The following is a 27411-nucleotide window of genomic DNA, read 5'->3' as shown; positions in this document are numbered from 1 at the left end:
TTCCATGCAAAGGACAGATGTTGAATGCCCATGATAGAGCAGGCATGGTGCTGGGAACAGGGGTTCATTGCTCTACAAAGATGAGCAAACCCAGTCTACCCCAAAACATGCTCACAGGAGAAGTATGTGAGACAAAAGACAATAATTGTAATCTTTCAAGACTTAGAGAAACGTACAAGTTTCATGACAGCACAGAGAAGAGAGTTTAAATTCTAGTTGGGGAAGTCTAGGAAGGCCCTTCAGAAAAAATGTCCATTGAGGGTGAATCTAAGCAACAGAACTTGGACATTAAATCATACTAAAATAATTGTTGTAAAATGACAACAGTTTAAAATGCTCAAATAGTCATATATACCAAATTATTATTTAAATGGCAAATCTGATTTTTACCCTGAATTTGTATCTCAAACAAAAGTTTGCTTAATTACCTATACTTAAGTGAGAATGAATGAACCATATCCACATCAATAAGGAGATCATCTTTCAAACATAATTTTGCAAGGGGGTGAGGAAAACAGCCAAACACAAAGGAGTACATGCTATATTACTCCTTTTATATAAAATTCAAAAGCAGAAAATTTAAAAAGTTTGTGATTTTCAAAATCAGGATCACTATTACTTTTAGTAGGTGGGGGCAGGGGCTTAAAGGGACATAAAGGTGACTTTTGGCTGCTGGTACTATTTTTAATCTGGGTGGTGATTACAGGGGTGACCTTTGAAAATTAGAATTACTTATTTTTCTTTTTTGCATTTGCAACATCCAAAAAGTTTTTCTGTTTACAATATTTATATGTTCTTCATAGGTGACAAATAGCCAAAACATATCAAAAAATACACATGTATTTGTATGTATGCATAAAACCTGCTTCTGCTACAACAACTTTATTTGCATGCAAATTTAATGGTGAGATTAGATATATAGAGTTATGATGAGATCATCAAGGCCATTTAAATGGCAAGCAGCCACACTATGTCCCTCTTCTGTCTGGCAGAGATCACCAATAGATCACAGCACATTTTCTCTCTGAGACCAACGCAGCTCTCAGTACATTATTCCAGGGAGCTACTGCTATTCGTAATTACAAGTTGCCCATAGATTAAAAAGATTAGCTATCTTGGTTTCAAACAATGCAGACTGTCTAATTCTTTTGATATTTACATGAAAAAGATCTTGCAATAATGGAGGGATTTCACATATATTTCTAGGTAAGCGTAAAATTTCATCCCTATGTACGTAAAATGATTTTTTCAATTACAAGAATACCTTTAAAAAGTTGTCTGCTAATATCAAATTTGCTTTTTTGTGTGTGTTTTATATTACCCTAGAAGCTCTTACTGATTCATATGCCAGTAGACTCTTAACAAAACACAGAAAAGTAATTGGGCTATCTTTTTTTTTTTTTTGAGACGGAGTCTCACTCTTTCACCCAGGCTGGAGTGCAGTGGCGCGATCTCGGCTCACTGCAGGCTCCGCCCCCCGGGGTTCACGCCATTCTCCTGCCTCAGCCTCCCGCGTAGCTGGGACTACAGGCGCCCGCCACCTCACCCGGCTAATTTTTTGTATTTTTAGTAGAGACGGGGTTTCACCGTGTTAGCCAGGATGGTCTCGATCTCCTGACCTCGTGATCCGCCCGCCTCGGCCTCCCAAAGTGCTGAGATTACAGGCGTGAGCCACCGCGCCCGGCCTGGGCTATCTCTTTTTAAAGCAAAACACTCAGGGAATCTTTAATGGTTAATTTTTTTTCCCAAGCTGGTGAACTCCACCCTCCATCACACTTAACCCACTGTGCAGTTGTTAATTATAACAAAATAATGCTTTTACAGTTTGTTTTGTTTTGTTTTGGTAACTACTCATAATAGAATAGTAGATATCAGAGACAGGAATGTTAAATGCCTCCTCTAATGTATTGCATTCTTGACATTTCTAGCCCCTGTGGCTGTTGAGCTCATCCTAACACTTCATGCCACAAGAACAGACCTAACCAGATCTCTGTTTTTGTCTGTTGTCCTTTAGAAATGATGGAGAAAGCATCTTAAGCCTTCTGTGCTGAGCTGGGATGGCAGAACAAAGGAAAAAGGAGTCCTTCTCCGTCTGGTCTGATAGAGATGATGAGGCTCAGCTCCAGGGAGATAATAATCTGTGAATTACACAACCAAGAATGCACCTTAGGACTAGAAGAGTAAGGGATTGGGAGAGGTAGGGAATACCTGGCAGTGTGATTACCGTAGGACCAAGCCACAGGGTGGCACCCAGTAGGAAAGATACATGGAGAAAGTCTTTACAAAGATGCACCTAGGGACAATGCTCAGGTACCTGGCCATTCCTTTCAGATGAAACCCCTGCCTAGTTGTGCTTCCATAGAGGGTTCTCATTGAATTTTAAATAACTAAATCAGAGGTGGTTTAGCTTCCAACTGACCACTTCTTAATTTGCCACCTCCACTAAGTAGTTTACTTCTTTCACCCACCTAGATTGCAGTGTGTCTTCTTTGAATCACACTATTAATGTGATTTATCTGGAATACCTAGCTCTATATAAATGCTTAATTCTGACTGTGTTAAAAAAGGCTGCCTTATGGAAAAGAAACCCTTACAAAATGAATCAGCTTTCACCTTTAGAGTTCTTGATTATTTAGCAAGTCATACCAATATGTAAACTTCAAAAATGCATAATATAAACTAACAGTTCCTGGTCACTCACAAGGAGCCAGCCACGTGCTAAGCACTTTAGGTAGATCAACATATCGAACATATTAACATATTCATCATTGCTAAAGGTAACATTTTATAATTAAGAAAATATGCGAATCATGAAATTATCTTATTTGCCACTCAAATTTAGGCAAGCCACTTTACTTCATTAGGTCTCAGTCTGAGGAATAAGACTAATGAGTACTGTCTAGGATTCATCATGAGGATCTGATGAGATAATTAGGTTAAGTGAACAGCACAGTGCCTGGCACATAGTTAAGTACACAATAAATACAAATCGCCACAATTTTTAATTCAGATAAAGACTATATTGAGAGGAAAGAAGTAAATTTAAAACTTCAAGATGCGAATTACAGCTACTTACTTAGCTATATGACATAAGTTTAGGAATTACATTATAGCTCAATACAAATTATAATAGAACTGCTTTCACACATTTGCCTGACAGACTAATTTTTAGCTCTCTTTTTCAGCTCAAACTTCATTTTTGAAGTTAAAAAAATATTTCTCCAGCCAGGCATGGTGGTGTATGCCTGTAGTCCCAGTTACTGGGAAGGCTAAGGCAGGAGGATTTCTTGAGACTAGGAGTTCAAGGCTGTAGTGCATATGATCACACCTGTAAATAGCCACTGTACCTCAGCCTGGGAAACACAGTGAGACCCTGTCTCTAAATATATATACATATATATACATATATATACATATATATTCTTCAACAAATCTTTTTACCACTTAAGCGTTGACATTGTTTTTAACAGTTTTTCTTGACCCTACTTGACTGGAAATGTTAAAGACTAGCAAAATGTTTCCAGCTCCACATTGGGGTTAGGGGTGGGGAAAATCAGATTATAGGTTATTCTCTGTGGTCTCTTTTATTTCAAGGGTTTTATGGTGCTACTAACTGGTGAAATGCCAGAGAGAAGGAAAACAGTGCAATTTATAGTCTGCCCAGAGGAAGAGAGTCAATAAGCTGAACGAGTCAGGAACTAGCTAGATCTCCAAGGAATGGAGCTGTGTCAAAGTCCACGTTCTATTTCTCAATATATCTCTAGGGCTCACGGTTGGAGGCTTGTATACAAATCTTGGGGGGAAAGGCAGACAAATACCATAGGCAAATATGTTCTTGATATACATAAGATTAAAAGAAGAAACTTGAACAGTCTAGGACAGGAAGGAAAAGTGTGAGTAGCAACTTGTTGACTACTTTTCTAATACCATGAAACAGAACTATGTGTAGCCAAAGCAGTTTAGATAGTGAGGAAAAGCAAACAAAACAATAAGAACGACAACAACAGCAACAACAAATATGGGATGTAGTTTCGACAGACCAGGATTTTTCTGCAGCACTGTAATTTTATAAGCTATGCGACTTCAATTTTTATTCATACAGTTGCCTTGAGGATAAAATGAGCTCAACTGTATATAGTACCAAGTTCATTGTCTGTCAAAGAGTAGATGCCCAGTACATTGTAGCTATCATCATTAATAAGGTTATGACTCCAACTATGACTATAGACCTAGGAGCTGCTGTCTCCAGCTAGCTGGTGATCTAGCTGCTAATCAGTTACTTGCTATTCTATAACAAAGTTGCAGTATCAGAGCAAACATCACAGCCCGCAGTTGCCTATCCCATGTTAGAATGCCATTGGTTAAAAGTGGACACATTTTACAGTAATTTATCCTGACTAAAATAGTATCAGTCATATAAATTCCTTGATGCAAAGAAAAAACTCTGTGCCACATTGCAATGGAATGACATCATGAATGTTAGGAATTATTATTTTCTGTATTCCATATGAATGTCTCAAGCAAGTTCACTAAAAAGAGCTCTATTTCTCATCTTTGATGTATTTTAAACAAGAAAGAGAATTAGGTACAATGGGAGCACTCTTCTCTAGGAAGTCTGAAAACAATTACATACTGAAATTATGTTTAATGAAACATTTCTTTTAACAAGTCTCACTGGTGCCATCTATTTTACAATTTAGAATGAATATTTTGCAATATGAAATGAAAAAAGACCAAGAAGTCACTCACTAGCAGTTTTCAAAGGCCATAAAGAAGAACTGGTGTATCTATTGATCCACTCTCATTATATCTACTGACAACTAAGAGGAAATGGGTTAGAATTTAAGGAAAGAAGATTTGTATTAGATACAAAGAAAACTTCCTAACTGTGTGGGTTTAAAACATCAGGACTGCTTCCTATAAGGGCACCTTGGAAGATGCAATCCTTGGTGTGCATACATTCTACACCTAGTTTCTAGTTTTCTAATTTCTTATTCTTCCTCATGTGTAGTAGGGAAATGGAAAGGCTTGCAGGTGACCCCCTTTATCCTATGGCAGAAATTCTTAGGGCTGAGATGGGGGGCAAATGTCCTCTACAGTGAGTTTCATTAATGGCAGCTTTTGCCCAGAGGTTGTCAGTGTTATTAAACAGGGTAGGGTGCTCGATGGTGGATGCTTAGTTCAAACTGGGCTGGAATTCTTCCATATCGGTCTCTCTATCATCTCTTTTTTCTTGCCACACTTCCCCAGCTCTTCTCTTGAAATATTCCCTTGTGTTTTTCTAACTCTTATTCTGAAGAGCAGTTCACCCTTCTGTTAGCTTCTCTAATTTGCATCCTCACCCATCACCCAGGATGCTCATTAGGGAGCCAATCCCCTTAGAAGGCTTAGGACAGATAATAAATACTTATAATGTTGCCCCTGTCATGCTAAAAAACTGCATCCATAGGTTCTGGCATTCTTCCTATTTTCCATACTTTTGAAATGCTTTCTAATTTAGGTCAAACTTGACAAAGAACTAGGCAATTTGAGAACTGAGACACATCACTGGCACAGGCTCTCATTAGTTAGTTACCTGTAGACAGTTATATTTAACAGTGTCTTACCCAGGCTTGCTGTCATCGTGCCCCATGTGGTACCCCGGCCCTTCCCATAGGCACCAATCCCTAGAAAGATTTGGTGCTTGTGGCTGAAGTATACCTTACTTCTGTCCATTTTCTAATATACCTTCAACCCCTGTATTATCTTTTGAGATATTGGATCACCTCTGGAAAGGCTTCTAAGAAAATCTATATTGATTTTTTATTAAGACTGTGCTTTCTTTGTGACTATCTTCCTCACCAACCTAGCTAATATCCCTCAGGCCCTATTCTCTTTACCTTTATCTAGACTTTGACAATTCTATATGTTTAGTATTAGTATTATTGGGAATATTTACACATATCGCTCAGCATCTTTCCCTAAAAAAGTTAAAAACTCCTTAAAGGCCTCATTAATATTCTTCCTCTTCAGTTTCATCTTAGAGTCTACTTTTCGCAATCTTGCTAGTAATGGTTGGGTGGATCCATGACTAACCATTCCTATACTCATGGTTACCTTCATGTCATCATCCCTTCTGATTCAACAGAATTCACTACATGATTGGAATGATTGACAGAGGAACTACTAAATGAGCTATTCCTTTACCTCTGCTAAACGGCAAGTTTTAATGATAAGGCCAAAACCATGGTGTGCCCCAGATCCGTGGAGAAGAAAAAAAAAGAGTTGCAGTCAGGACTAAGTATTATTGCACACATAACCACAGCCAGTTGACATGACAGAAAAAGAGAGTGGAGAACCCCACTTTCAAATACCAAAAGAAGCATCTTTCTTCTGAAGAATTTAATACCAATTCAGCATTTCTTTACCAACAACCATACTCACTTCCTGAATTATCAGCTGTGCATCATACAGTGTTTAATGCATGATTTTCTCATTCCAGATAAGCCTAAAATAAACTTGTAAAAAATAAGATGCTATATAAAATGAATAGATCTCAACTACTATAGTGATAACTCTTCTGTGATATCTCAGAAGTGGGAAATGTTCCATAACTTCAAGGTCTTATAAGGCAGAGGTATTTGAACTGCTATATTACCTACCAGTTTATCCCCATCCATATAGAGATACAGAATACACAAATGACTCTCCCGCGGTAAGGCGGCACTGCAGAGAGTAAAACTGTAAGTGATCTTAACAGTCATTAGCTTAGTGGTTTTCAAACAATATTCCTTGGAATCCTAAAGTCTTTAGAGGTATTTTAAGGAGAGGGTTTGAATTTGGGGTGGGGGGTAAATGTACAAACTCAGTGGCTGTTTTGTTGTTTTATGTGTGCTTATACTTTTTACTTATGTATTTCACACATATCTATGTTTTTAAAAATTATATCTATATATTGAATTTATATATGATTTTATATCTAAAACTTACAGTATAAATATTCATTTCTATTAACTTCAACTCACATTTCATTAATAAAAAATATTCCATTGAAATAAACATGTTTAAAATCCATTGACCTGCCTTGCCTCTTTTATTTTACAGGACAATAGACTTGGCTTCAGAGGGACTAGGTGACTCCTCCAGGGACGCAGAGCATGTTAGAAGTACAGTGGACACATGGCTTTTTCCAGAGAATCTCATACTTCATGACTTTAAAGAGTAAACGTATCTGTGATCCACTCTGTGTTTTTCTAGTTACGTTTTAAATACATTAAATATTTCAAGGTATCTTAATCATTTCTAAAAGCTGTGTATCTTTAAGTATATTTCATAACAGATGCACCACTAACTTGGGTAATAGGACCAAAAAAAGTTTACCTCATGCTCAAAACTCTGAACCAACTTCGACAGTAGTCACATACCTAAACCAAATCATAATATATATTGCACAGGCAGAAAATATGAGAATTCCATTTGTTTGCCTATTTACAAGTTTCTAAGATAAAAGAAATAGGAAGGAAGATTGCATACTTTTTTCAAAGCTGATCTTAAACGTCATACAAATCTGATATGTACCACTTGTTTCCCACCTGAAGCCTTACAGAGCGTGCAGAGAACAGAAAAACTTGCTAATATAATTGGAAAGATAATCTATTCAAAATTGTGAGGCATTGGCCTTTTGTTCTTTATTGTCTGTTATAAAGACCAGAGGACCTTATTTGCTCCCAGTAGAGAATATAATGGCCTACAAGCTACAAGAGCCTTTCACAAAGCTATTTTTCAGCAACCAACAGTCTTTCACAAAGCTATTTTTCAACAACCAACAATGTCAACCCTAAATTTCATAGGCTACCATACTTCTGAAAAGAACACTGCCAAATACTGTAATGCATCTAGAAATATTCACAACATGAACACTTTTATGGACATTAAAAAGATAATTATATAGACAGTAGAGGAAGGCAACAAGCTGAAGAACCACAGCATGTTCTTTGAGGTAGACAGACTTGGGTTACCCCAGCCTATGACCTTGCTCAAGTTACTTCATCTCACAGAATCATTTTCTCACCTGTAAAATTAGGATTAACAACTCCTTCTTTTCAATACTGTAATAAGAACTAAATAACATATATGTAAAGTTCTTAATAGAGCTCTCATTCATAAGACACTCAATAAAATGAAAGCTGTAAGTATTAGAAAAACGGATTTTTTTTTAAATTGAGACAGAGTCTTGCTCTGTCACCCAGGCTGGAGTGCAGTGGCACGATCTTGGCTCACTGTAACCTCCACCTCCTGAGTTGAAGCAATTCTCATGCCTCAGCCTCCCAAGAAGCTGAGGTTACAAGCATTTTACCACCACTCCGGCTAATTTTTGTATTTTTAGTAGATACGGGGTTGCGCCATTTTGGCCAGGCTGGTCTTGAACTCCTGGCCTCAAACGATCTGCCTGCCTCGGCCTCCTAAATTGCAGGTATTATAGGAGCAAGCTACACTGCCTGGCCAAAAACAGAAAAATACTGATATGTTAAATGAAGAAGCAGAGTACAGAAATAGTATTTACACCTATTTAAGATATGTAAGGTAAGTTGAAACTGAGAATAATTGAGGATGGAATAATGGGGTTAATGGGTTATTTTCCTTCCAACGTATTAATGTTATTCCATCTTTTTGATTCTCAATTATAAAACTGGACATTTTAGCTTATACGAATGCTTTCCACTGTGATCATGAGGCCAAAATAAGCATGCTAAGCCAGCCTAGATTTTTACGACCTTAAGAGAAAAGAGCTAACCAAAAAATTATAATCCTCCATTGGTCAGAGTTGCAACAAAATTCAGAAAATTGTATCCACCCAGGACTGAAATGCTCATTTGCATATTTTATACCCTGAACAAATTGTGGTTTAATGGATAAGTAGATACTGGCATATATAAAGATGAGCTTGCTAGTGCATATAGTAGGTATATTTTTAATATTTTAAACTTTCATATATAATACTTTATTGATAAAAACTACATACAATATGCAAATACAGTGAAGAAAGAGAGGCAGTTCCCCCTACCTTCACTCCTACAATTTTTTTTTTTTTTTTTAACTCCTAAAAAATAACCATTACCCAAAGCTTGGACAGAGCCTTCCAGAATTTTTTCTACATCTACAAACCTAAGTACTACATGTATGCTTATTACATAATAATACTTACAGTGAAAAGTATAAGTATTATTACATATACAATAACCAATTTTAAAATTTGCTTTAAAAACAATCACAGTCATATTTTGAACAGTAGCATCTTTTTTTTTTTTCAGGTTACATAATGAATCATCTTACATGTAACACATAAATCCTAAACACCGTTCTGACAGCAGGAAAGAACAAAGTCCACTTCCATTGACTAAACTTCTCTTTATATTTATATTTGGAAGACTAATAATGTTTTACTTACTTAAACTAAATCACAAGTCTTAATTACATTAATGAGAAGTATCCCTGGGAAATGTTTATAAATGTTTATAAAAGTGTTAAAGAGGTATCAAGGAATATGTAAGGTAATATTTTCATAGTATATAACAACTGACTAAATCTGAATTTAAGATATGCAAGAAAGGCAAACAATTCTGCAATCAATGAATCTGCTAATTTTATTAACTTTATGAGCATAAGAAAATAAAGTTTTTCTCAATGTCATGCAGGCACATTTTTTTTTAAATAATGCTTAAGAATAAATACTATAATCACTTTCTGCTAGAACCCGGCATATAAATAACTGTTCATTAAATAAAAGCAACCTAGTATACACCTTTATTACATAAAGTCTAAATTTGGACACCTATGTTACAAAGAGACAAATAGATTAATTTTAAGGTTATTTTTATTTTGTCTTGAAATTGATAAAATTTTAATTACAATAGGCTGACATTTAATAAGAGGAAGGGTATAAAATACAAGTTTGCCATGAAATCCCATTTAAAATGTGAATATCTCATAGCAATTTAATTAAGACTGTAAGGACAAGTTAGTGTGGACTGCTTTTTATGATACTTGGAGAGAAACAAATAGAAAAAGATAAAGAAGTAACCCAAAACATTGGCGTCTTGCACAATACAACAAACTTCCAAACGTAATGTTTGGCTTTGGGGAATCCCGGAGGAAAGTAGACAGACTTGGAGAAAGTAGACCAATGGAACACAAAACAGATTTATGTAATCAGAGTGAAGATGGTAAAGCCAGAAAGATGGGTCCCAAGAACAAAGTATTTTGGAGATCAACCTGAAAACAAATAAACACCTGAAAAAGAGATAAATGGCAAAGTTGTAGGTCTCTCTCATGGGAAGTCAACTGAAAAGGAACGAGGGTAGGGTGGTGGTGGAGAAATGTGGACAGGAACAGTGGTGAGAAAACATTGTCCCTCTGAGCAATTTGAGGCCGGTGGCCTTTATGTGCAGAGGCACAAGAAGAGAGGCCGTTTGGGTTTTTTTAATGCTCAGGTAAGTATGTGTGTGTGTACGTGTGTGTGTATACATATATATACACACAAACATATATTTTCTCTATATCCCAAATCTGTAATCTATATTGATTTTACACATGTAATTAAACAAATAAATATAATAGATGTGTATAATATTTGACTGATAGGATAATAAAATGGCAAAACTGTTATTACAGCTGATGATACCCTCAGGCCAAATTATTTGGCAGCTGCAGTGATATACCCAAGCAGTTATATTATTAAGTCAGATGTAAGATTAATAACTGCAGAGGTTTCTACAGTGTGTAGTTAAATCTAAGCATCATTCATATATAGAGAGAGATTTATTTCTTACACAAAAATCATTCTATCCCCAAGTCTATGGAGAATATTTTTAGTTAAATGGAACAATATACACATTAACAAATCAATATATTTAAAAATGCATTTTAAATTGTGGCCTGACTTATGCAAATATCTCATACAATTTAAAACAAAAAATAGAATAATTGTGGATAAAAATAGACTATGATAATCGCAGAGAGGTAAAGGGTGTCAATGTTCCTCATCTCCTGAAATGAAGAAATTATTTCCAATTGAAACCTGAATTTGAAAATACATCTCCTGGCAGTTTAGATAAAAAGAGAAATAGTTTGGTTAAACACTGTTCATTAGGTAGTATCACCTTTTCACATAGGAGTGGTATAAATTACAAATGAGTAAAATTCCTGTATATTATACATTCTGTTTACTCATGTTGGTGATTTATATTAGCTATGGTAATTCATAAAAGGATTTTAAGGATTTTCCAGTATTTATTGTTTGAGGAAAAAAAGGACAGGACTCTCTGAATTTATTTGCAGATGCAATCTTTTCTTTAAATAAACTCAAGGAATAATTTATTGCATGTGTTATTTTGTAAGAAATGGCAACTAACGTAAGAGACAAAATCTTCATCTATAATTTATTAAAACTCACAGAAATACTGCGGATGGGGCAATTCTTGTTTCTGGTTGACTGTAAAACACTACAATAACAGCAAAGGCTAACCTATCCACAAAAACACAAGCTAAATTCCTGACGCAAATAATTCGAGTATTTACATATGTGTTTGCCTGCTCACATGATAATGCATATTTTGCTGGCCTGTTTTCCTCCTATTCTCAACCACCTCACTTCAATCATTGCTTTTATTTCCCCAGTCTGAGGTATGATTATTTCCATTTCAAAGAGGTGAGCTTAGTTATTTATAATCAATCACTAAGAAAAACAAAATAAGACTAACCCCTAAAATAGCCATAAAAGTATTTTGTAAATACCTATTGCAGAAAAAAAAAGTTACTTTGTTGGAGAATACTCCTTAAGGGCCATGCCATATGCTGATGAGCATATCAAATCACCAATGGGGAAATAATAGAATAAACATTAGAATACATTGAAACTGACATATTTTTCATCAGAGTAAAAGCATTAAAATAACCAAAAATATAATTACTAGGAATCATTTCTAATAAAATAAAACACGAGATGATTGAATGATAAGCAACCTGACATCCATTTAGCCACATAGTTAAATTCAAGTTTGTTTCATGTGTATGATTAAATATAAATAACATTATTAATTTCTAACACATCTGTGCTAAAAGTGAGGGTATTTCTCTTAAAGACAAGGGCAAAGCCTGTCAACCACCAGCCTGCTTGCAGCAAGCGAAGAAGAAAACAAGCAACTGAATCAGACACTGAAAAATCACAAGTTTTCATTTTCAAAACTCCCGACATATTTGCAAGTTTCTTTCCTCCTTTAAAACTTATCATCAGATAAATTGTCACAGTCCAAAAGGAATTAAAAAAATATATCAGCACCCATTTGGTTAAAGCACATGAGTTTGGGAACAAAATAAAGAATAAAAGAGCCTCCAATACTGCCTTCTTTCACAACGCCTCAACATCACACAACTTACTAAATACTCAAGGAGTACGTCAATCTTAAAAGAGAAAAGGGGAGAAGCATGAGAGAAAAGCACGTTACCAAACTGCCTCTGCAGTCCTTAGGGAACTTGTAGATCGGGATCTTGGCTTCATAATAATGCTCATTTTGAAAAAAAATAAAAAGGAAAATAAGTCTTCAACTATTCTGATTAATACATTCTAACTGTCTTTCTGCAAAGAAGATTTTAAAGATATTCCATTTCCAAGGGAGGCTGCTTGAAGAAATCCAGTTTTCCCGGAGTCCACCTTCTGTCCTCGGTCCAGCTCATGGGCAAGGTTCTAACACGCAGGAGCGCTTTCTTCCTTCATACTGAATTTACTCTAGTACTAGGCTGTTAGGAAGTGACAGTTTCTTTTGTGTCTTGCAGTGCCAAGGGAGGAACTGAATTCTGAATTGATTCTTCATCTGGGTCACAAGGGAAACCAGCATAGTGAAAGAGTCACTTGATCTCTTTTTTGCAAGTCCATAATAACAGATTTAAAGGTTTCCGACACTGGAAGAGCGCAGGTAGAGAGAAAGAAAAAGAAAATGACCGGGAGGTACTGTAACACGGGAGAGCTGTCAAGGAAGTTCCATTTCAGGGCAAGCACAGGAAAACACTCCTCTCCGTGGAGCAAAGAAGTCAGCCAAGGAACAAAGCTCTCCACACTTTGGCTGGGTAGGCTGATTTACCTGCGAAAGTGATTTCTGTGTGTCCCTGCTTAGAATCCAGGGCTTTGTGAATGAGAACTATCATTCAATCTCACCAGGCAGAAACTATTCCTCAAGGGCTGTATGACGTCTGTAAGAAGGCAGTTCAAAACACCGCAGGGCAGTGAGAAAGGAAAAAAAAAAAAAAAAAAAAAAAAAAAAAGAAAAGCCCAGCACCCAGCCTAGCCTCGTCAATTGCTGACACTTACAAAGCAAAGGGGCGGATCAGCTCCAGAGACCAGCACTGTAAACCGGCCAAGCAGACAAGAGACCTCACAAAACTTATAAAACCATTTCCTTCTCTGGGAAATGAGATGTCTGTGTTATTCTGGGTAACATTCCGTGAGCACCTTTTTAAGGAACACACCCCTTGCCATTAAGTTGTTTATTTACCATAATAAACAAATGAATTTTATAAAAGTCATTCTTTCAAAAAAGGACTTCACTGAAGCACTAAAACTAAACTTTCTCTTTAGAATCAAAGTTGAGAGAACTTAATGACTTAGCAGCTGTTCATTTTGAGCAGATGTAATGAAATGTCATGCTTTGGAGTTGGTTGTAGAGATGTAAATTATCTCTTAAAAATTCAGCAGAGTGTAACAGGCACCCTTGGATCAGAACATACTGGAATTTTAAACTGAAAAATTGAATGTATTATTCCTGGACAAGTGGCTGCACGTATTAAGGCTGTTCCCTTGCACAATGTTTTCTAAAACTTTTTTTTAAAAAAAGTATGCAAATTTCATTCATCTCTACACACAAAGACTCTGGGTTTGCTAATCCTTAACAGCTCTTCAGTAAGGAATGAAGCTTTATATCTTGTCAATATCTCTTACTATTTTGAAGGCCAAAACCTTTCCCACCTCCTAAATATAAAATATTTTCTATTACAGTAGATATAATCTAAGCTGATTCCAATTGCTCCTAACAGAAGGAACGGTTGACCAGCCTGCCTATCTCTCTGAACGTCTCCACAGAGGATATATACTCCTCTGGGTGTGCCAACTTCAATTATTTTGGATGTGAATTACCAAGTGAAAATAACGTAAGCATTCTGATTGCTTAAATGGCATTAGTTAGTACGTTGGTTCTCTAGTCTGACGTGAACTTGGTGTTTATTTAGCATTTGCAGACAGGATGTTGGAGTGCAGTTGTGACCCACCCAAACAACTTGGAAAATGTAGTACGGCATCCGCCAGAGGCTCTGGCTGCTTCTTACAACAAACCCTTCATCTGCTCCCCTGGTCACTCTTCAAGGTGCATTTGTGACTTAGTCTTCTTTCAATGACTCTCAGGCCTCTTATGGTAAATGCCAATAAATTGCTTTCCACATAGTTATCCCCTTAAGCTTTTCAGTTTCCTTATGACTGCCGGGGACATTCACACATTCTTAGCACTGTCCCATGTCTAGTATATTGCTGGCATTTTAAAGCAGGTTAATTAATCACATATTTTTTGGAAACTTAAATGGTTTGTGAGACTAATCATTTTTAGGGGAGAGGGGATTTAGAGGAAGAGGTTTAATTTTTTTCTCATTGGAATTTAAATGTGGGAAAAGAAAGAACAAAAGCAAACCAAGTAAAATTAAGCAACTACTAATTTATTTGAAACACTGTTCTCTCCATGTAAGGTCTACCAAATAGCTTCCACTTGCCATTTCAGAAAGAAAATGACAATGATCAGAGAATGTAATGTCTGAATGTTGAGTTTTCAACTCTCCAGAAATAATTAGCCTGTGTTCTACTGTCCCCCAGATCCATGTCCCAGTGAGATTATTTAGCCCGATGCCACTCCCTTCTCTGTCACACACACATGAGTTTAGTGCAGCCCCATGTGCTATTCCTTGCTTACTTGCCCAACATTCTACATCTTCCAAGAATCTTTCTCTGGAAACCTAACACACTTATTGGGCATCTACTAAATACTGTATAATAGTACCATAATGACTAAGAAATCGTCCCTCTCCCCCTGCAAAAACAAACTTAAGTGGGGAATCTGACAATGTATGGAACTAACTAGAATACTCAAAGTTTTTGGATTGGTACATCAAGGTTGCCATTACAGAGAAAGAAAGATGGGCTATGTTGTAAGACCGTTGAGATTTAAATTTAAATTTTGCTTCTACTCCTAATATTTAAGGTAGTGACAGAATAAAAAAAAAACCAAATAGTATGTATTTGATGTTACAGAGTTTTCTCCACTTGTAAGGCCATTTCTCACATGAACATTTCTGAAAGAATGTTTTGTAATCTAAGCATCCTGTAGTTTTCCCTCTGAAAAGCTTCTCCAAATGGAAAAGATATGGCATTTCCCTCCAAATTCCTGTTAGCATGCAAGCATATTAACGGCATGCAGGCTGATGAGGAGGACTGATATGGGGAGACTGGATTTAGGAACCATGTGGCCCATGCTTTTGATCCAGAAGCTGCGATTATTTCTCAGTATTTCCCTGTTGTACTGAATTGTATAATGTATGGACCTTTTACTTTCTGGTTGTTACCACATTTCAATAGACTGTACCATAGATATATACATCCATTGGGTCATCCATCTGTAGATGTTTTGTTGAATCAAATGACTATGTCATTTGATGTTTCTGAAACTTCAGTCGTAACACAACCTTCATAATTCTTTCCATATTAGCATTCCATCTATATCATGATTTGATATTTTTCTTAATTGACTCACTTTTTAAAAAAACTTAAACTGAATATAAAAGGTAACTTTATGCTGTAAATAGATTTAATATACTGGTATAATTTGCCCCCAAAATATAAGTATATATTAATAGAAAAAAAAGAGTCCAAAATAACTCCTAAAGTCTGTCTCATACTACTAACGGTGCCCCGATACAACTTGGCAACACTTCCATGGAAAGCGTCGATTGCATACAGGTAGATTGTGCGCACCTAAAATGTGATCTCCCTCTCTCTTATCATTCAATGGTGAGCATGACTTGTGAGACTTAAGACATTTATCCACGAATTAAACATTAAACATTAACTGAAGCCAATTGAATGAGGTGTTACAGAGTAATTTTACTATACAACTCAGGTTTTCTCAAATATTACTCTTTTCAAATACTCTTCCTATATCAAATCTTCTGTTCTCTAAATTCCTATTTTCAGATTACAATAGATACTCGATACTTTCCAATCTATCATGAGCATATTTCTTAGAGCCATATTATATATCAACTAAATATTCAGGCCTCTCAAATATGCTGAAATTCAGTACTCCAGATATGTCAAACTAACTTTTTAGAAAAAAAGACCAGGGGACTGCAGTTTTTACAGTTTCCTGCTATTCTCTATTGTACTCGAACGTCAATGAAAATAAGACACTTTGAATTCCTGTAGCAGTTCCTCATTATTGAGAAATATTGTGTTATTTTCCTTATCTGGAGGGGAATTTTGGGGCAATTTCTAGAGGTTTCTTTTATTTTATTACACTTAATAGGAATACAATTGGATTCAAGGACTTTCCTACTGGCATGAACCTTGCTTGGAGCTACATTCCTTAATTCCCAAAGGAGAAGTCCAGAGTATTGTATTTTGAAGGCTGTCCTATCTTCAGATTTCCTACCTCTTTCATAAACTGTCAGATTAGGATAATAATAATCACTACTAATTATTAATTACCTACGTGCTAAGTAGACTATACTTTCTTACTTATACATCACAACATCCCTCCAAAGTAGATGTGATAATAATAATTTCATACATAAAGAAAGCTAATAATTTGTTCAAAATTTTTGGACCCAGGTATATTTCATTCCAAAGCTTGCTCTTCATGATGTGTATGTGTGCATGTATGTATGTGTATGTATGTGTTTGTGTGTGTGTAAGACAGAAAGAAAAGAGGAAGAGAAAGAGAGTAAAAAATGCTACCAAGTTTTTGAAAGTTTTTAAAATTCATCCATCCTCTTTAGTTGGACAGTGGCAATGAATTAATATAATAAAAATGGTGCATGTACATTACTAATATAATGATAAACATATTTAACAGCCAGAAAATTTTAGATCTTTAAGATATGCAGGATTAGACAATCTAACTTCACTGTCCTTGTTTCTAATTTTTAGGCACTAACTTTTAGGTATCATAAACACTGTGATGAGGGCATATATGACAACATCATGAGTTTGTTAGCCATAAAGTATGATAAGGTCTTTGACCATCTCACAACATGAGTAATGGTAGTTTCCTGTTACCTACACAACAGATGACATTTTGATTGCCGCATTAGGCAATACTGGTTAACAAATGATCGTTTTAAAAGGTAACAATATGTGAGACCTCTGGTAATGTATAAATTTAAATATTTGTCAACAAATTACATTGGCTATTAAAAGGTACAGAATACTAGTTTTTAAAACTAGAATAAACATTTGTGCATGGAGTCGGTAATGTTGACATACAATGAATTTTGAAATTGACTTTCAGAATTTTGCACCAATTCAATACTGGATTTCAGAAGAAAAATTATCTAATTTAAAATATTCTAAGTGCTGCTGTATTTCCTTTGCATTCTGACTCTCCTCTTTTCCCTCTTTCACATTTCTTGTTCTTCTATATTCTAAACTTAAATGCTTCTCTGCAAATTAACCTTATTTTGAATTAAATATTTAAATTTTATTAAATAAATACATGTAAATAATGTAATCAAGGAGCGATGAGTGTAGTATCCTCAAACTCCAGCATTGATTCCTGATCCCAATTCATACACAAGAATGACACCCTAGAAAGGTGACAGTAAGCTCTAAGTGCATGGGTGAGGCTTGTGTACTGGGAGTTTCACTGCAGCATCATCAAGTGCCCAGTGGGGATTTTCTTTGCCTCTTCCAAATGTCATTATTTGTAAGAGTTTTTTTTCCTCTGGGGTATCTCTATTTTTCTAGAGAAGGATAGAAATATGCTTGCTAGTGTTCTGGTATGGGTAGGAGAAGGACGCTGAAGGTCTTACTGACACATTACAGACATTCATTTAATTGTCCTAAATAGAGTTAAACATACAGCCATCCTTCTCCTACTCTCTGCCTAGTATCCCAAAGTCTCTGTCTTCTGTGGAGAGGGATGCAAAGTATGTTGACTACACTGAAAAAGAGTGAGGGCTTATGGAGAAGTGTATATAATATATATGTTCATACACCTGCTATATTTAGAACTCTTCCATCTTCCAAAGTATGTTTTGGGGGACTGGGGCAGCTCAGTTTGCCTCACTTTAGTATCGCTCTCTGATTTGGTTAAGTCATTGACCTTTTCTCCTCCTACTTCTATCTTTATGCATCATGGCTTAGAGTTACAGACAGCTCCCAGTTTCCTCAAAGATGAAATGTACCTTTCTGTTTTTTGTACTAATTATTGGTTTGAGTGATTTTTTAAAGAAAAAAATGGCATAGGAAGATTGTTTCTCCACAGTTTTAAAGCTAGAAATCTATAAGTTTTACTTTAAAACAATTTTCTATGTTTATCTAAGCATACACATTTACAAATTTTATTTATCAAATGACTATATGTCAACTCTCTCTAAGTATAGGTAAATATTAACTATTTTTTATTATGGTAAAATACACATCACATAAAATTGACATTTTAACCCTTTCCAAGTATACTGATCAGTGGTGTAATGTACATTCCCCCTGTTGCACAATGATTATCTCCATCCATCTCCAGAACTTTTTCATCCTTCCAAATTGAAAACCCTGTATTCATTAAATAGTAACTTCCTATTCTCCTTTTCTCCCAGCCCCTGACAAGCACCATTTGGCTTTCTGTCCGTATGAATTTGACTGCTCTAGATATCTCACATAGTGGAATCATAAAGATTAAGTTGTAAAGGTAGATTCAGAATCACATAGCCAGTTATGGTCTAGATGTCTCATTATTAAAGAAAAAACAATCATGGAAGCACAAGGTTTGAAGACAACAATTCATACCTTGAGAAATCAATGTACTTGCCTTATCCATCATCAATTCTTTACAAAGTATTCACTTGACTTTCATAGACAAAGTCAAGAGCAAAAATATCTTTGCCTTTACCAACATCTGGTGTGTGTTTTTAAAAATTCTTCTTCCAACTTTTTTTTTCTGTTTAAATATATACAAATGTTATCAGTACTTATCCAGTTTGGTCACGTTATAACTTTAGTTCTTATTTCAAATTTATAGTAGCTTCCTGTATTTAATCAAGTAGTTCCTAACTCTATATACCAATCTCAAGAGATAAAGCAAAATTTTAAAATTAACTTACTTCAATAAAAATAATTCTTAAAACATTTTTGAAAGAGATAAAACAACTGGAAAGACCACATTGTCAAATGAAGCCCTAGTTTCTAACACTGACATAAATTGAGGTTTTCATTAAAATAAGATTTGAGGCTGGGCACAGTGGCTCATGCCTATAATCCCAGCACTTTGGGAGGCCGAGACGGGTGGATCACCTGAGGTCAGGAGTTTGAGACCAGCCTGGCAAACATGGTGAAAACCCGTCTCTACTAAAAAAATACAAAACTTAGCTGGGCATGGTGGTGGGCACCTGTAATCCCAGCCACTTGGGAGGCTGAGGCAGGAGAGTTGCTTCAACCTGGGAGGGGGAGGTTGCAGTGAGCCGAGATCGTGTCATTGGCCTCCAACCTGGGCGACCGGAGTGAAACTCCAGCTCAAAAAAAAAAAAAAAAAAAAATGTGAAAAGCAGCCTGTCAAAAATAGATGCACACAAGATGTGTTTTAATAATAATTTAGTTTGTGATGTAATGGGAAATATTGAAAATTGTTTTATTAGAAAGTAAAACTCTCATCAGGACCATTTAATTTACATTTATTTGATAACATTTTTCTTGCACATATTAAAAATGCCAAAATAATCCAGGCAACTCGGGCAATTTCTCCTTGATCACAGATTACAAATAAGTTTTCTCTAATGTAAAAGATCTGCTCTGAGAAAAATGGCTACTATTTAGGAAGGGCATGTAGGATCAAGTTAAGAAGAGGCCTTTGGAGTCAGACTGCCTGGTTGTAAATCCGAGTTCCACCAGTCACTAGTTGTTTGATTGCAAACAAATTATTTAACCCTCCCTGGCCTCAGTTTCCTCAGCTGTAAAATGGAGATAAAAGAGAATTCTCTGAGGACTAAAAAAGACATGTAAAACCTTAGCAAAGTATCTAGAATACGATAAGGAATCAATAAATAATATCTGCTATTAAAAATAAGTTTTAAAAGAGTAATCGATAAGCTATGGAGAAAAGCAGCTTTAAAACTTAAAAATATATGTTACTGTACTAGTATTTGATTTAAAATAATTGGTTTGTGCTTTTGTCTTCCTTTGGATCCTGTCCCCTTGACTCCCTTTACACATAGCTTGTGTAGGTTTCCTGACTCCTATTTTACACATCTAAGGTTTTATTCTCTTATCTTTGGATTATCTTTCAAAGACACAAACCTTAAAATGTCAAAGCCTCTGATGAAAAGCCTTCCATAGCTTCATATTCCTTACAGGATCAATTTCAGCCTTTTTTGTGTGTTAAATAAAAACTTCTACCATTTGGGCCAGGCGTGGTGGCTCACGCCTGTATCCCAGCACTTTGGGAGGCTGAGGTGGGAGGATCACAAGGTCAGAAGATCGAGACCATCCTGGCTAACATGGTGAAACCCCGTCTCTACTAAAAATACAAAAAATTAGCCGGGCTAGGTGGCGGGCACCTGTAGTCCCAGCTACTCGGGAGGCTGAGGCAAGAGAATGGCATGAACCCCAGGGGGCGGAGCCTGCAGTGCGCCAAGATGGCGCCACTGCACTCCAGCCTGGGTGACAGCGAGACTCCATCTCAAATAAATAAATAAGTAAGTAAATAAATAAATAAAAATAAAAAAATTCTACCATTTGGGTTCAATCTACTATTCAGCTTTGCCCTTGATAACTAATTTTTCCCACCCTATATTGCCAGCCACACAATCTCACACACCTTGCCCCAAATCTGCTCACTTTGTTTTCCCTGCCTGGGGAACATCTCACCTTTCTCCCCCTCCCCTGCTAAGTATATTTCCTACTCTGCCTTCAAAATCTAGCATAAGTAGCAGTAAAGGCCAACTAACTCCAAGACAAACTCAGAAGTTCAGTCTCCTTGAATTGATTGAATCTGGGAATATCTCAGGTTAATTTTGTTTATTATTATTATTATTATTTTATAACACATTTGCAGTGTATGGAAACACACAGTGAACATCACAGGGGCATTCAAATCCCACAGCCACTGTTTAGCTGTCGATTTGGACTGTGTAAGCTTTGAAAATGCATTATCTCTTTAAGATTCAATACCTTCTTCTACAAAATAAGGACAATATGCACACCTAGAATCCTCCCAGGGTTCCTCTGGGATTAAATGAGAAAGCATGCTGTCCAATCTGCAATCCCTTGCTCTTGATCACTTTCAGATCTTTGCATACGCATTTCTGGCAGGATTATCTTTCTTTTCTTTTACCCCTCTTTTTGATCAAGAGTTAAATTGGGACTACGCCTCCTATCCTGCTGCTCTGCAATCTGAATTAGGTGTCTGGCCATGCAAACCTCTAGATGTTCATCCTAATTCCTTTCAATTTATCAGCACCATATGGTCACCGTCTCTTCATTTGGTTAACTATAAGCCACTAACTAGGAACTCCTACTGGAAAGGATTGTTTTACCATTCTTGGTAGAGCCCAAGGCATTATGGAGGCTCAAATAGAAACCTGGGCCTCCATAATGCTGTGAGTTTCTTTGAAAACAGGGAATGAGGCTTCTTCATCTTTGTATTCAGAATACCTAGCACAATATCTGGCTCACAAGGTATTTGCTTAACAACAGAATAAATCTTTGGTCAACAGTTGTAGATAAGCCCTTTACAGATTTTCTTCCTGTGCCCTTTTGTGGCATTTGCTTCATGGCTGGAATTAGATTTCAAAAATTGAGTCTTGCCTCTGTCTTGTTTTTCATAAGCCTCTATATCTCAGAGTTACTTTAGATGCCTTCTGTGCCAAAAAGGAGTTCCTACAATAGTGTTATAATAAAAAAAAAATTCTCCCAAAGAAAAAGGAACTGGTTGCCAGGGTAAAGAAATACATTGGAAGAAGTCTTATGCAGGCACTGAGCCAACGCCAGCATCATTGATAAGAAGCGAAAAATTCTTTGTTAAATATTTAGGAAAAATGGGCTTAATCTGGATAAACTATTATGCAATGTGATATTCAACCCAGATAGAGCATTTGAATTCTAAGAGGGACCTTTTGGAAGCTCAATTCAAAGAAATAACTTTTCCAGGAAGAATTTCCCCACATTTTGGCAGGACAATGGGAAGGGTGTTTGTGTCATCTTATAAAATCTGCCCATCAGTCACCACTCAGTCTATGAATGAGATGGCTGTTTGTCTGGATGAAAAGGCTGCATCCTGGCCAGTCTCTAAGAACCTTATCTGGAGCCACTACTAAGTGTTGTCTAATCTGCAACCCCTCACTCTCGATTACTTTCAGATCTCTGCATATGTATCTCTGGCAGGATTATTCTTCTTTTACCTCTCGTTTTGGTAAAGATGCATTAGCACATTCGTATTTGTATCAACCACATGAAGACTGTATATCCATGTACTGGATGAGAGGACCAAAGGGCACTAAGTGCTTCCCCTACAAGTTCAGTGGACGAACCAGGTCAGAACTCAAGCCTGCTGGCTCCAGAAGAGAAATCTGAAGATGACAAGATGAGCTCCCATTTATTGATTGCTCACCACATGCCAGGCACTGGGTAAGATGTTCCACATGTTGTCTCATTCAACATTTAAAACAAAACTCACAAGCTAGGTACTATTATTTCTTCCACCGCACAGTCAAGAAAACTGAGGTCTACGGGAAGTTAAGTACCATGCCCTAGCTCTTACACTGGGACTTAAACTTAGATTACCCAAATGAAGCATAACCTGGGGAAAGCATAACCTTGAGAACTAAACAAATAGAATTTTAAGTAACATCTCAACAGGAAATTTTTTAAAACTTATTTAAGCAATTCTTTGATAAGGATGGTAGAATGGGCAAACTTATTACTCTGGACATGGTTTTTTTATGCATATGACATTGAAATCATTAAAAGTTAGTCACTGTTTTTATTCTAGGAACCACGACTTTCAAATATTTCAATTATTTAGATACCAGACTGCAAGTGTACTCAAAAGTAACTCTTGAAAACAGTGCCATTAAGTAATGACTTCTCATTCTGCCCACTCACATTCCCTGACAACTACTAACTTGTTTTGTAATCTCTATGGACTTACCTATTCTAGATATTTCATTTAAATAAAATACAATATGTGACCGAACAAGTAACTTTTGGAAAAAATGCATTTTTACTTTACTATGTTGGTTCTTTCCTTGGAATTAAGACCAATTATTTTTTATTTCAAAAACACTTTCTTTGGATGTATCATATTTGCATTTAAAATTTTCTTTTTGGTTGGAGAGGGAGGTGGAGCCATATGGCTAAATAGCAGCCTCCCAAAGGAACAACAAATTGAACAACTCTCCACACAAAAAAGCAGCTTCATAAGAACCAAAAATCAGCTTAGGTATCAGCTTAGCCACAGTGGGGTAAAGCATCAAAGGGGCTCTAGGGGTTCCTGATTCCAGGGCTTGGCTTTAGATGGCATTTCTGGACCTTCCCTGGGTTAGAGGTGGGCCCATTGCCCCAAAATAGATTCCTAGGCCTGGCAGCATTCACTACAAGCTGACTGAAGAGCCCCTGGGCCTTGAATGAACATCAGCAGTAGCCAGACAGTACTTGTGGCAGGCCTGGGGCAGTGGTGGCCACATGGAGAGACTCCTCTGCTTGTGGAAAGGAGAAGGAAGAGTGGGAAGGACTTTGTCTTGTGACTTGGGTGCCAGCTCACCCACCGTAGAATAGAGTACTGGTAGATTCCTAAGATTTCTGACTCCAGGCCCTGGCTCCTGGACATCATCTCCAGACCTGCCCAGGACTAGGAGGAACTAGTTGTCTTGAATGGAAGGATACAAGCCTGGCTGGCTTTACCACCTGCTGATTATAGAGCCCTAGTGCCTTGAGCAAACATAGGCAGGAGCCAAGCAGTGGTTCCTGCAGGCTTTGGGCAAGACCCAGTGCTATATTGGCTTCAGGTCTGACCCTATGCAGTCCCAGTGGTGGTGGCCACAGGGGTACTTGTGTTACCCCTCCCCCAGATCCAGGAAACAGAGATAGAGAGAGAGAGACAGACAGACAGACAGACAAACTGAGACTGAATCTGTTTGGGAGAAAGTAAGAGAAGAGAAAAAGGGTCTCTGCCTGGTAATCCAGAGAATGACTGGATATTATCCAAGACTACTAAAGTGGTACCTCTGCAAGAGCCACAGTGCTACTGGGCTTGGAGTGCTCCCTAATGCAGATAACCCTGCAGTGACCAAAAACTCAGACCACAACACCCAAGTTTCTTCAAGCATCTGGAAAGCCTTACCAAGAAGGACAGGTACAAACAAGCCCAGATTGCAAGGCTACAATAAATACCCAACTCTTCAATGCCCAGTCAACAATGAACATCCATAAGCATAAAGCCTATCCAGGAAAACATGACATCACCAAACAAACCAAATAAGGCATCAGTGACCAATCCTGGAGAGACAGAGATATGTGACCTTTTAGACAGAGGAAACTCAATGGAATTCAAGATAACACACAGAAGGAATTCAGAATCCTATCAGATAAATTCAACAAAGAGATTAAAATAATTTAAAAGAATCAAGCAGAAATTCTAGAGTTAAAACATGCAACTGACATACTGAAAAATGTCTTAGAGTCTCTTAACAGCACAAAATGATCAAGCAGAAGAAAGAACTGTGAGCTTAAAGACAGCCTACTTGAAAATACAAAGAGAAGACAAAAGAAAAAATAATAAAAAAGAAAGAGGCATTCCTAGAAGACTTAGAAAATAGTCTCAAAAGGGCAAATCTAAGAGTTATTGACCTTAAAAAAAAAGTTAGAAAGAGAGATGGGGGTAGAAAGTTTATTCAAAGGGAAAAATAACAGAGACCTTCCTAAACCTAGAGAAATATAACAATATTCCAGTATAATAAGGTTACAGAACACCAAGCAGATATAACCCAAAGAAGACTAGCTCAAGGAATTCAATACTCAAACTCACAAAGGTCAAAGATAAGAAAGAATCCGAAAAGCAGCAAGAAAAAATAAAAAAATAACATACACTGGAGTTCCAATATGTCTGGCAGCAGACTTCTCAGTGGAAACCTTATAGGGCAGGAGACATATTTACAGTGCTAAAGGGAAAAAAAACTTTTATCTCAGGCTAGTATATCCTGTAAAAATATTCTTCAAACATGGAGAAATCAAGACTTTCCCAAACAAACAAAAGGTGAGGGATGTCATCAACACCAGACCTATCCTCTAAGAAATGCTAAAGAATTCTCTTCAATCTGAAAGAAAAGCATATTAATGAGTAATAAGAAATCATCTGGAGGAACAAAGCTCACTAGCATTAGTAAATACACAGAAAAACACAGAATATTATAACATTGTTATTGTAGTATGTAAACAACTCATATCTTAAATAGAAAGACTAAAAGATAAACTGATCAAAAATAATAACTACAACTATTTTTTGAAATCAGTGTTGTTATCAGTTTAAAATAATGAGTTATAAGATATTATTTTTAAGCCTCCTGGTAATTGCAAATCAAAAAACATACAACAGGTTCTCAAAAAATAAAAAGCAAAAAATTAAAACACACCACCAGAGAAAATCACTTTTACTAAAAGGAAGACAGGAAGGACAAAAACCATATGACCATTTCAACAGATGCTGAATAAGCATTTGATAAAATTCAACATCCCTTCATGATAAAAATCCTCAAAAAATTGGATATAAAAGGAAATACCTCATAACAGTATCATACTGAATAGGGTATAACTGAAGGCTCTTCTTCCAAGAGGTGGGACAAGATAAGGATGCCCACTTTCACCACTAATATTCAACATATTAATAATACTGGAAGTCCTTGCTACAGCAATCAGACCAAAGAAATAAATTTGAAAGGAAGAAGGCAAATTATCCCATTTGCAGAAAATATGATCTTAAATTTGGAAAAACCTAAAGATTTCACCAAAGCACTATTAGAACTGATAAATAAATTCAGTAAAGTTGCAGGATACAAAACTAACATACAAAAATTAGTAGCATTTCTACATGCCAACAGTGAACAATCTGAAAAAGAAATCGAGAAAGTAATCCCATTTACAATAGGTACAAATAAAATTAAGTACCTAGGATTAACTAAACCAAAAAAGTCTACAATGATCTATCAACTATCAAATATTGATGGAAAAAAATTAAAGAGAACACAAAAAAATGGAAAGATACTCCACATTCATGAATTGGAAGGATCAATATTGTTAAAACGTTCATACTACTCAAAGCAATCTACAGATTCAATGTAGTCCCTATAAAAATACCAAGGACATTCTTCCCAGAAATAGAAAAAATATCCTAAAATTTATATGAAACTACAAAAGACTCAGAATAGCCAAAGGTATCCTGAGCAAAAAGAACAAAATTGGAATACCAGTTTTGAACCCAGAAATGAATCCGTACATCTACAGCGAACTCATTTTCAACAAAGGCGCCAAGTATATACCTTGGGAAAAGACAGTCTCCTTAATAAATGGTGCTGGGAAAACTGGATATCCACATGCAGAAGAAGGAAACTAGACTCCTATCTTTTGCCACATACAAAAATCAAGTCAAAATGGATGAAAGACTTAAGTCTAAGACTCTGAACTATGAAACTACTAAAAGAAAACATTGAAGAAAGTCTCTAAAACATTGGACTGAGTAACAATTCCTTAAGTAATACCCTACAAGCATAGGCAACCAAAGCAAAAATGGACAAATGGGACAAATAGGATCACGTCAAATTAAAAAGCTTCTGCACAGCAAAGGAACAATCAACAAAGTGAAGAGACAACCCACATAATGCGAGGAAATATTTGCAAACTATCCGTCTGACAAGGAATTAAAAATCAGAATATATAAGAAGCTCAAACAACTCTACAGGAAAAAATTAATCTGATTTAAAAATAGGCAAATTATTAAATTTTTAAAAAATAATCTGATTTAAAAATAGGCAAAACATCTGAATACACATTTCTCAAAAGAAGACACAAAAAGGGCAAACAAGCATATGAAAAGGTGCTCAGCATCATTGATCGTCAGAGAAATGCAAATCAAAACTACTGTGAGA

The 27411-nt window shown here is 36.3% G+C and overlaps 1 protein-coding gene across 12 annotated transcripts in view; it reads right to left on the bottom strand.

Moving 5' to 3' along the window:
* The window catches only part of PDE4D (phosphodiesterase 4D), a 1541788-nt gene that overhangs the window by 299996 nt on the left and 1214381 nt on the right, over positions 1-27411 (bottom strand). Inside the window, exon 1 of one of the 12 annotated variants that reach the window (XM_055252917.2) lies at positions 12483-14087. The exons of the other annotated variants lie outside the window; for them this stretch is intronic. Coding sequence (XP_055108892.1) covers positions 12483-12547 — 65 coding nt within the window. The 5' untranslated portion in view covers positions 12548-14087. Of the gene's footprint in view, positions 1-12482; positions 14088-27411 lie in introns of those variants that run through there. 12 annotated transcript variants of the gene reach the window in all.

This window comes from Symphalangus syndactylus, chromosome 18 (assembly GCF_028878055.3).
Source record: "Symphalangus syndactylus isolate Jambi chromosome 18, NHGRI_mSymSyn1-v2.1_pri, whole genome shotgun sequence".
Taxonomy (NCBI): domain Eukaryota; kingdom Metazoa; phylum Chordata; class Mammalia; order Primates; family Hylobatidae; genus Symphalangus; species Symphalangus syndactylus.
The sequence above is the reverse complement of the archived record's forward strand: the minus strand, read 5'-3'. Positions and strand labels throughout refer to the sequence as shown.